Source organism: Chaetodon auriga, chromosome 18 (genome assembly GCF_051107435.1).
Source record: "Chaetodon auriga isolate fChaAug3 chromosome 18, fChaAug3.hap1, whole genome shotgun sequence".
In the NCBI taxonomy this organism is placed as follows: domain Eukaryota; kingdom Metazoa; phylum Chordata; class Actinopteri; order Chaetodontiformes; family Chaetodontidae; genus Chaetodon; species Chaetodon auriga.
The window spans coordinates 20,602,752-20,614,862 of NC_135091.1; the positions used below are offsets into that span (position 1 = coordinate 20,602,752).

A 12,111-nucleotide genomic window follows, 5' to 3' on the forward strand; every position below is an offset into this window, starting at 1 on the left:
TTTGACAGTTTAAGCTCACCTGAAGGTCCTCTTATGTGCTTGTTCTGGTGCTAATGTTCCTCATTAGAAGATTGAGCTTTACTCATTTGCCAGAACAAGTTGCTTTGTCTGCTGCTGTTTCCAGTGTTAAGAATAAACTGTCCAGCTCAGGCTTCCAGGTCTGTGTAGGAACATGAATGAAGAATGAATCACAGGACACTATGACTCTACAACCTTTCATAATAAATAACTCCAACACATGAAGAGGAGAGCTTTAATGAATGCATGAAATCAGAACCTCACTGAGGATTTTCATGTTCATTTGGTTCACAGGGAGACGTCCCACGCTGGAATTTCCTTTAATAATTTAGAATTATGTCCTCATGGATCATCTCACAAAAATACAGTATTAACAGCTGATCTAGCAGAGCTAAATGTATTCAATTGAACATGTAAGACCACAAAAAGATTTCTCATGGATCAGTTCCCACATTCGTTCCTCTAGCGTTTGAAATGTTCAGTCCTCTGTGCCAGGCGTCTTCTTCTGGGACAGCACCAGGTCCTTGACTTGTGGTGTCATGGTCACGAGCTGAGTGCGCACGCTCCTGGCCTCTTCGTCCTGCTCCTCCGCCCTGTCGCCCTCGCCCTCGGCCTCCTCCTGCTTCTTACTCTGGCTCTGGCTCACCAGCTGCTTCACCACCAGGCTTTGGTAGGCAGACAGCAGCTGCTGCTGCTCCTGTAACCACACACCAACATTTCAGCGGTTTGACTCACCAAACAAACGCTCTATAACAGTGACACTGCGGCAGATGGAGATTACCCCCAGCTGCTGTGTCTGAAAGCTGGATGTAAACAATCCTAAAATGAAGCAGCATGTTGCCAACATTTGCTGAAGCATACAGACCACACCGAAGCACAAATAAACATGTCTATTATGACTGAGTTAAAGCTGCACTTTTACAGGTTTTCTCAGAAATACACTCCTGTCTCCAGACTGAGGTTGCTACACAGGGAAATCCTCCATACTTGAGCTGATGTGGTATAATTACATAAATGAATTTCAAGCTTTTTGCTCCTAATCTTCTGATGAACTGTGAAAGAAGTCTTGAAATGGATCAAAACTGAACATCCTGGAGCTCATAGTGATCATATTGCATTAAGGAGTGACTGGGCTGATGATCAATACCACTCACTCAATGATGAGAAGCTGAGACGTACAGTTAAAAGAACATTTACCGTGAAGTGGTGCTTCACACACAAGGGGGCGAAGCCAGACTGAATTCTTATGACAGCAGTTTACAGCCATTGACTGGTTGCTACATGTGGTTGAATCAAACCTACGTCATATTAAGCTTAGCTTCAGCAGCTTTTATGACATTTTTTCCTAAAAACCTCCACATGCTATGTTAAGCTGTTTGTTTGTGGAGGTAGATTTTTCTCGGTTTTCCTCTACCAGCTTGGAACGCACTCTTCCCTCTGCAGTCCTTGGCACTGCTGATCAGGGTTGGGCTTTAATAGCACTTTAGCACATCTTAATCCAGTTTCTAATGTGCTTATTAAACCCAACCCCTTTAGAAACCCTTACAGAACCCATCTGGATTGAGCTGTCAGTGTTGCAACCAAAGCTACAAATAACTAAAACTCAAAGCTTCATTTGAGGGCTGTGCTTTTTGTTACACACGCACATATGTATATTTAAAGAGTTCCTGCAACTGTTTCTAATGTGATTTCCTTGTTAGTGATGGTAAAAACCACAGTCCTTGTTCTAAAGTTCAGCTGATGTGAGGCTTCAACAGTCTGAACTTCACAAATCATGTGGGTATCCTTAAATGTTTCAGTCTTCTCAGCATGAAATCCCCTCTGTGTGTCACTGTCCCTCCACTGCAGCTCAGCACAAACACTGTGAAATCAGAGAAATGACCCCCCTCCAGCTTCCCACCTGCCATTGTTATGTAACAACATACTGATAGGCCAATGCAGCTTTTAGCCACATAACTGCAGCTTCTGACACTCCGCGGGTGAACGTCGGACGTACCGCGGGTATTCGGCCAGTGAGGGTGCCGATGATCTGAGGCACGCAGCGCCCCGGAGCGTGCAGCATGCAGTGGGTGCTGGCCTGAAACAGCAGCACGCTGGTCAGGTGGAGAACCAGGGCTGGATCCTCGGTCTCCTTCAGCTGCTCGGTGAGAGCCTGACGGTGCACGAACAGGGCCTGTCTGGATGGCACACATTCACATACCACACAACTCAAAAACTCTATTCTAACAGATGTTTTTTCTAGATCTGAACATCACATATACTAATAAATAACATCCAGAATGAAACCTCAGCATTGTCGTTACCTCTCCTTTTTCTTGTCTCCCTTCTTCAGCATGAAGCCACACACCTCTGCGCAGGTCTCTATGTTGGTCAGGAAGTCTTCAATAGCCTGTGAAGAACAAACAGTGAGCGGGTTTCCTTTTCGCAGATTGTCCGGCTGTACCGGCCGATGATGGAACTGGCAGGAAACATTCTTACTTTGCCATTCAGGCAGTTGTGCAGCTTCAGGAGAGGTCCTCTGGTCTCCTCTGGCAGTTTGCCCAACATTTTCACTCTGACCTGAGGCGACACATCAGAGACATTTGTGGTGAAGTCCAAAGTCTAACAAGTCCCATGGTGCATTTCAGACGACACACAGTCCTAATTAACTCTAACTTGATTTAAATGTGATCGCAGCTCTGCGCCTCTCCGGCTGATGGCCTCTCCTGAGAGGAGCCACAGAGAGCGAGCAGGAGCTTTTTCTCACCTCGTTGCTGATGCTGCTGGGATTCTCCACGGACATCATCAGGTCAGCAGCCAGGGAGTTGACCAAGATGTTAGTGACATCTGTGCACACGGTCTTCAGGAGGTGCTTGGCGATGTGGACCTGGGTTTCATCTACACGATGGAAGAATTTACATTAAGTTCACTCTGAAAGACTTCATTTGCAGAGATCTGTGGCATGGTTACTCCATGTGTGACAGGCACATCATATATTGTTAATTTCAAAGTAAGTTAAGGCCTCCGTACATTGCGCAGGTTTGGGCTGTCCCTGACAGGTGTGAGAGAAACACGATGAAATCACTGGTTGTCAGTTGAAAACAGTGGTCTTGGATCACACTGTGACACGTCCCCTGATGGCCCATTTAAAGCTCTGAGGAAGCCTGCGTTTAAACGCTGACAGACCAGATTGTGACACTGTGATCAGCCCGTGGCAGGAGAGGATTCAGAATACACGAGCTGATGTAACATTGTGAAGGTCATTTTTAATATGGTTTAAAAAAAAATGCCTGCAGCATGGCCACAACTTGCTTTTTGTTCGGCTGCGTTTTCAAATGACAAGAGGACAGCGTGTGGATGACGTCTTTCTGTTTGAGTATATTCATCCATCCATCTCTTAGTGCTGAGATATCCCAGGTATGCATAGTCTGACATGTATGTACAGCACAGTCTGAAGCAGAGCGCAAACAAAACTCATCTTTCACATAGTAACATGCTCGGCTGCTGTTTAGCACTGCTCTGTCAGTGGTATCGTACATGTTTGGGGACGGTTCCAGACCTTGGTGGTTTGTGATTTGCACTTTGGTGATGAGAGCAGGATTTACCAGAGAAGAACTTGGTGCCTTTCTCGAAGAGTCGGATGTTGTTGTACAGGTTGGTGATCTCCTCCTGCAGATCCTTAATGCTCTTCTTCTTGTTGGCCCCTGATGGAGAGCTGGTGGAGGACATGAACACTGCCCGCAACACCTCCTGATAGGCTTTACTCAGAGGCCTGCGGTGACGTGAACAGTGTGACTTATTGTTCTCAAAGTGTTAGAACAGAAAACTAACTTTAGACAGGAACCTGTGTGTTACCTTACTAAATGCTCTGCCAGCTCAGAGAGGATTTCTTCAGGACAGTCGCTCACTCTCTCCTCTAAAACAGCTACAATCTCCTCCTGGGCCATAAAGAGGGCTGCAGTCTGTTTGCTGCGATCTTGGCAAAGGTAAAACACAAGCTAATTAGTCTCACAGGGATGGTACAGTTACCTTTGTCTTCCATGAAAAAAACCCCTTAACAACCCACGGGAGAAATATCTAGCCAACCAGCCATTACGCTCTTGTTACAGTAAAATGCCTCACTGAACAGGCTTAATGTGCATACAGAGACATTATGTCCCTGTGAAGATAAAACTGCTTTGTGGCCGTGACCGTACTTTGCTGTGAAGGTCCGGTCTCCTCATCGCTGTCCTCGTCTTTCCTCCCTTTCTTCTTGGTTTTACGGATCCGGATCTCTCTGGCGTTGCCTCCCCCGCCTGCTTTCACACTCCCACTGCCCTCTGGGAGACAAACAGTGAACATATGACACATAAAGCAACAACAAAACCCTTGTTGTCCATCAAATATCACAGACATGCATGTGAAACCAAATGCCCTCCTGCTGAGTGCAGGCGACAAGACAAATTACTGCGACAACACCGGACATTTTTTTGTCCCACACTGTTATGATGACACAAACCACATAACTGATCTCAGATCAGGTCTCTCAATTGCTATTTTGCGAAAGATCTGAGATTAAATTATTGTGATATTCAATGAGAATACCCAGAAAGTTTTTCAGGCAGAGACATGACGATCCTGCCTCAAACATGTGGCGTGTGTATCAAACTAAAGGTCATGAAAATAGTCCAGAATGAATTTATACAAACCACCAGGAAGGACAGGGAGGGGAAAAGTTACATTTTCTCCTTCTCTCTCATGTAAACTTCCACAATCAGTGAGGGTGTAAATGTGTGTAAACTATTGGGCAAAATGTCTCTTTCTCAAACTACATGCACGTCTAGTACGTCCCGATGTTAAAGTGAACACAGAGAAACGTTGCTCCTTCAGCAGACACCATAAAATGTCCTCAATCCAAACTCCTACAGAAAATGAACAGAGGGAGGGGGTTTTGGCTTGTGTTGCAACTGTACTATTAATATTTCCTCACTGCGTTAACAGTATCACTCACTACTCTAATGAGAAACCCGCTGTATTAAAATCCTCTCCACCTCCACCTGAGCTGCCGTCCTCAGGGCTTCTTTTTAATACCACATAGAACACAATTTAATACCTACGTCTCCATCACGTTGGGCTAAGTGCATCCCAGTATTTCCCAGCAGTATATAACGATCATCCTGATGATATCATACATTACGTTAATGCGACTTGGATCTGGATACGCAGCACATAATGGATGGATTCGCTAATTACAAACCATTCGTTCATTTAAGTTCAAGAAGCTTGTTTAATGACTACTATTGCATTAGTGATACAATTAGTGCGGTCCCTGCTCTATCATAAATCTGGCACTGTGCGTATTAGCACAGCGCTGATTAATCGATTCATTGATTAGTTAATCAACAGGAAAATTGACTATTCTGGTAATTGGCAAAAAGTCATTGCTTCCAGCCTCACAGATGTGAATATTCTGTGGTTTTCTTGATCTTCCATGATAAATATATTTGGACTTTTTGACCCAACTAAACATTTGAAGACATCACCATGGGCTCTGGGAACTTTTGAGTGTCATTGTTTTGTCATTTTGCTGAAATTCTACAGACCAGATGATGAATCTACAGAGAAATGAAACCGTAGATGGAACAATAATGACAATGTTCATGTATCTGCAGTCCTAGTTTGCTGCCTGCCTCCGTCCACATCTATAGTCTCACCACGAGGTGCAGACACATCTCTGAATGCTGGAAACAGAGGATCTGTTATGAGGGGCACCAGGGTGGATTCAGAGTCAAGTCATTTGTCTGAGGGGCAAACTGTGGCAAGAGTCTTATAGTGTACACAAGATTTGACCTTTTGCTTGTGTGTGTGTGTGTGTGTGTGTTTAGTCTCTGGATTCGGTAGGCAGGACTTAACAAACCTGAAGCTTTCTTCCTGCGCTCTGCTTCTCTCTTTTCCTTTTTTGAAAGCGCTGAGCTCTCGTTCAGCGCGGACGCTTGCTTCAGATCGTCTTCAGATATGAGAAACACTGGATTGTTCTTGACTTCCTGAGGGCCACAAAGCAAAACCACAGACATTGTACTTTCAATGCGTTTTATGCTGTACTTGGACATCTTCCTGACTGCCTGTACTCAGGAGTCTTCTCTGGACGTGTGTGGCAGGAGGCTGTACCTTCTGAGCTTTCTGCTGCATGGCTTCGTCAAACAAAGAGAGGCAGTTGCTGATGAACTTCTCGCTGACCACGACTGTGCCTCCCAACACTCTGGCAGATGACTGGACATTTGTGTTTCTCATTGCCTGGCTGATCAACATCCCGACGTCCTCCATTGAGAGACAGCTGGGCAAAATCGGCTAAAATAGCCACAGTAAAAGATGAAAAGAAGGACTAATTCATATTTTTACCATTACTAGTAACAGTTCATGTAACGTCAGGTACAGACTGAGCTGTGTGGGTACCTGTAAGTCAGCCCACGTGGCGGAGTTGACAGCTTCCTCCACAGAGGCCTCCACCTGGTCTACCAGAGCCTGACCAACACAGGCTGCTCTGAGGAACAGCAGCTTGTTGGACTTAAAGCGCTTCTTGATGTAGCTGGAGGGGTCAGGGATCCCCAGTCTGACCAACGCATCAAACTCTGCAGGAGGAAGGCTTCATCAGTTACATTTAGACCACAACTCACACATCACACTGACAAGCCCACGTTGACACATACGGAAACAGATTTCTGTGGTCGCCATCGTCACACAGCGAGCTGCGATGGCATGTTTAAAGAGTTTGACCCTTATCGACTCAGACAGCAGCAGCAAACAGCTGTCTGTGTTCACAAGAGCGGCAGCATGAACGGGCGGGGGGTTTTAGTGAGTGGAGGGGACGAAGATGAGTGAATCTGCAGATTTTCTGGAATACAGCAAAGCAGCCTGTGACCTCCGTGTTTATTTAAACTTTGTGGTAACAGTTACTAATTGCATGAGTGCTGGAAAAGGAGAAAACAACAAAAGAAAAATTACTTTTCACTGGTGCTTTCAACATTACCTGAATAAGGTGCAACAAAGGGTCAGAAAAGCAGAAAAACTGAAAGTAAAATACAGTTAAAGTAAGTTGCAGCTGTTCTTGGGTTTGTGCTATATGCATGCATGGCTGTGCGTAGTAGTGACTTTCTGTAACTGTGTATTGTCAGAATTATAAGGGCTCAGTTGTTCACAAACAAGGATGGGACAAGATGCACCACTTCGAGAAACACATGATTGTATGAAGGACATTTCTATTATTACTGGATCTCCATTAGCTGGTATTCCTGGGGTCCTCACTGACACAACAACAATGCACTGTATCAAAGACAAATGCAGCATAAGCCAAGCATGAAGATCACAAAATATAAAACAACCAACAACAGTAGCCCATAATAGAAATAAATAAAACAAATAACAGAAGTAAATAAAGTCTAAATTTTGTGCATTCAACTTTAAATTTGTCGAGGTTTAAAGCAGCCTGGGGGAAAGCACAGCCTGAGAAGAACTCCAGGGGGACTGAGTTCTATAAGCCTGATTGCATTTGCAGGTAAGTCGGTTTGCTGAAGCACAGGCTTCACATTACTTTACCTGGTCGCCGAAAAGTTCTGATGGGATTATTAACTTAAAACTCCCTGCAGGGACTGAACAAAACTGCAAGCTCTCAAATAATGCAGATTTTGTTAACATTTCAGTGAATCTTAAGTGCTTAAAACAGCGTTGTGCGTGTCTCGACATGCTAAGCAGGGAGGGGGAAATGACCATTTGGCGGTAAAGCCAACAGTCACTTCACAGAGCATTTGGTACTGGACTGTGTGGGGATTCTGCATCAAAAAAAAAGAAAAAGAAAACAGGATGTAACAGAAACATGTTAATAATAAAAATGAAGAAGAATTTAAAAGTCCATACCTAAGTATCCGTTCTGCTGGAGGAAAGAGTCCACCCAGGTGTTCTGTGTTTTGGCGTAAATGTCAGGGATGTACACAGCTTTGTCCTGCCGACCTCCAACCACGCTTCCTTTGAGGCGCCCACTGTCCACCAACTCCTCCAGAACAGCTGGCAATGGTGGAATATAAAGTCCATTTACAAAAAACTGCACATACATACGATTTTGATGTACTTTTACGCTACTTGAATATTTCCATTTTATGCTACTGTGTACTTCTACAGCTGCAGTTACTGGTTACCTTTCAGCTGAAAGTTTAATAAGGGAGTATTTTTATATTACGGCACTGGTACTTTCACCTAAGTAAAGAATCTGGGTACTTCTTTTCTACCACTGACATGCCACAAAATCATCACAGTATAAAACAACACCTGAGGCACATCATTACCAGCGGAAAACATAACTATCAAAAGTCTCTGCTTACAGTACAGAAGATGCTCCTGAAATCCAAATGCTCCAATCATGCTGCTGACAGGCGTTGGCCTACAAAATAAAGGAACACAGGAGGGAACTGAGTGTGAAACACAGATCAATATGATTAAGAAGGTCATCGGGCCTCATACAAGAACATTTTCAACAACAAGCAAGTGTCCACGTCAGATCCACTAAAGTCTCCTAACTGCATAAACTTGTCAGAAATCCCTCGCTCCAGCCTGATACCACTCACTCATGACTGATTGTTTGTTTGTGCTCTGCTTGAGAACAAATTTAATTCACAAAAATGTTACCAAAGAGTAAAAGAAGGCTTTCACACTGCTGAGTTTCAAACCCTGCAGTCAGAAACCAGAAGTCGAAAACAGCCCACGTTTGACAGTACCAGTAGTTTTATTAAGAGACCAATTAGAAACAACTAGGAAACGTTCATTCAGCTGTCAGCATCATACAGTATTTACAGTGCAGAGCTGTACTGTGACAGAGTGACACACATAAAGAGAGAACGGTTTGACTTGAAGTTAGATGCTGAAAAGCATCTTTCTAAAGCAAAGTGTTTCCATCAAGAAACCTGAACACAGATCCAGAGGCAGCTGATTTGTGCTGGAATGACAACATCTTCTAGAAAACCAAAACATCACAGTGTGCTGAAATATGACAATTAGCAGTTAGCAGCAATCTGCAACCTCACCGGTACATACAAGGAAATCCTACAAACTGGTGCTTCAATCAGAAATTGCCACAAATCAGTTAGTATTAGCGGTTCGTGCATGAGGCCCGATGTGTGAAACATAATGTTTACCTTGTGATGGCGCTGAAAAGCCCTCGTATCCTGGCTTTGTGACGCGCAACAAAAGCTGGAGTAAATATGACCCCCCTGCTGTACTGGTCCATTTCTCCTTGGATAAGCTTCCCGAGACGCTTCGAGAGCTCCTGAAATACATTAGAAAACATACACGTCATACTGTTATCAGAAAATGAAGACAGCAAGCAACAGCAGAGGTCATCGTAGACGGCCAAGAGGAAACAACACATAAATACAAATATGACACAATGTGTAATTTCTCATGAGATTTCCTCTTTGATTAACAGATGCAGGTAAAGGCCAGCGGCAGTGTAACTCACCTCATGTAAGAAATCTCCTGGCAGGTCGTAGTTTTTACACAGTTCTGCAATACTGATCAAACCAGCCTCCTGCAGTTTGTCATTCACCTCCTCAGCCAAACGGTCCAGATACGTGCTACACACAACATAATCGACAGGTTTGACAACAAGCTCTCGGCATTTGCTTCTCATTTTGCTTTGGTCTTTTCACTTCAGATCTGTTTTACACTTCAGTAAGCCCTGTCCAAGAGACAGAGCACATGTCCAGAATTTATCTGTGCAGCCTGGACTCTGCTTCATGGATGGACAGATGGGCAGACTGCCTGAAGCTCCAGCACCAGTGTGCTGAGATTGTCAGTTCATACTCACTCATCAATAAGTTGTCCCAGGACAAGTTGAACCCCTTTGTCCGATTTCGCAATGTCACTTGCTCTGTTTTCCACATGAACCCAGTCCACATTGATAATCTGAAAGATGGAGATCAAAACATGTTTTGATCAAAGAGAGTTGAGAACATGACTCAGCTTGCGATGGATGGATATCACAGGACAGCTGGTAACACCCAGGGCTCAAAGCAATGCTTCAACTTGCTAATACACACCTGCTGCAGGTCCACGATGTTGATTCGCCCTGTGAATCAGAATGATGGGATTTATTCACAGTTGTCATGTCCAGTTCTCAACATGCTCGACAATCCAGCAGACAATGACTAAATAATACTCATGTGGAGTATTACTGAGACTGACAACAGTGAGGACAGGATGAGTGGTTAAATGCCATTGAACGTATCTGAACGTTTGGTAATGTGAATGGCCTTTATAAGATTGCGACATGATTCTGACATGATCACTCCCGGAAGTTTCTTCTGTTTAAACTGACCTCCGTGGACGTAGAGTTCATCTCGGATCTCCCTGCCGATTTGTGCTGGAGTGATGTACTCCTTTCCATCCAGCGTGTGCACCACATCCAGCTTCTTCTCTTGGACCAGTTTTGAAATAATTTCGATGCAATTCCTCTCTGACAATCTGTGGAAAGGTTTACAAAAGTGTCGTAAGTTTCGCTTTCCAGCAGGATGTAGATGTATGATTTTTCTTTTGTTGCTAACGACAGCTGCTAAGAGAAATGAGTCAATTCACAACTAACAGCGTTACTTTTAAATGACAGTTTGATGTGAGTTAGCGTTAGCTTAGCTGTTAGCAGCTGCTTGTCGCGTCAGGTGCGGTTACCTTTGCACTGTGTCAGCAAACTGTGCTCTCTGAAAATCAGCAGCAAGCCGCCGAATTTCTTCCCAGTCGGCGGCCATTATTAAAAGTTTCCAAATCGGTCAGCTGTCAGTGCTTTCCTTAACCGTCCACTATCAAGAAGTTACTGTTCAGCTAGCAGGCTAACGGGACTGTAGCTCTCTGCCGAGCCACACGTCAACATACAGTTACGTAGAACCGAGAGCCACGAGGACCAAATCTCATCCTCCAGACTTTCGCGCAACGTGTTCACCAGAGACAACGTGTTATGGCTTAAAGAGCTGCCTTTGAGTTTATGAGGCCAGTTGGTAATAAACAACTTGAGAAAACACACACCCTCCCACACACATAGACTCTATTTATTTACTTAGGTGACAACCAAAGTATTTCAATAACAAAAGCATTTTTTTTTCTTGAAGAAATCTGTATTTCACTAGCAAATATTAGAAAAAGGCAAAATATAGACAACATCTGAAGAATAAAAGCATTAATAGTAGATATGGGCATAAAAATACAGTCATATGAAAAAACATGCAAAACTGATTTAAGGTTTTTTTTTTTTTTTTTTTTTTCAATTAATGATTGCAGAATGCAACAATTAAGTAACAGTATTAATTAATAATATTTAATTAACAGACACTTTTAACACACACATTTTAACTTTGTCATCCACGTATGTCCTTTAACATTTAGCCTTCTGTATACTGTACTATGCACAGCTGATTATAAAAAAAATAAAAACAGATTTAAATGTAATTCTTAGAGTATTATGTTATCCAGCTGTTGTTTCTTGTCAAAAGTATTTCTATTTTAAAACCCCTGACATGAAAACATTTGGAAATCCCCTTCCTAAATTGTCTACCCTGCCTCTGCTGTACCCTGAAACATGATACCAAAGGTAAGAAACGGACACACCTGCAGTGCTACTGTGTAAACTCTAGGGAGCAGTACACTACAAGCCATTAAACTCCATCCAGGGAGCTTAACAGATGGTGCTGCATTGTATGAAGCACTCCATCATGCCAGCAAAAACCTGGTAGGAGTGAAATACTGTAATTATATGTCATATGCATATTCACTGCAGGCCTATATGTAATTAATAGCAAGTTAATTTTTTAAAAAGCACAATCTCAATGAGAAAACTGTCCCTCTGTGTCTGGCAAAAGTGAGCTATGTCTCACAGCCATGTACACTTTAATAACCTTGAGGAACTTCTTAAACACCCTTTCCATAACCAGCCTCAATATCAGTATAGAGCTTGGTCTACCTCCCTGATGAAAAACACACTTTCTGTGAGAGTAAAGAATTCACTAATCAGTGGCCTGAAGCTAAGTTTTTCGAATCAGGAGAAAAGTTGTAAGTATATTTGTTCAAACTTTAGGATATATTATATGATTCTCTTCGTATAAT

At 43.3% G+C, this 12,111-nt stretch overlaps 1 protein-coding gene across 1 annotated transcript; it reads right to left on the reverse strand.

Moving 5' to 3' along the window:
• Positions 1-239: 239 nt before the first annotated feature.
• ufl1 (UFM1-specific ligase 1) lies at positions 240-10,924 on the reverse strand. The gene is made up of 19 exons (XM_076756984.1): positions 10,687-10,924; positions 10,340-10,485; positions 10,062-10,090; positions 9,830-9,927; positions 9,482-9,596; positions 9,159-9,289; positions 8,349-8,407; positions 7,888-8,034; positions 6,430-6,605; positions 6,145-6,324; positions 5,894-6,020; positions 4,194-4,316; positions 3,853-3,973; positions 3,603-3,769; positions 2,765-2,895; positions 2,497-2,577; positions 2,322-2,407; positions 2,015-2,195; positions 240-715 (listed from the first exon to the last, which is right to left on the reverse strand). The coding sequence occupies exons 1-19, from the start codon at positions 10,761-10,763 to the stop codon at positions 497-499; spliced, it is 2,394 nt and encodes a 797-aa protein (XP_076613099.1). The 5' UTR covers positions 10,764-10,924; the 3' UTR covers positions 240-496.
• Between the last annotated feature and the right edge of the window lie 1,187 nt (positions 10,925-12,111).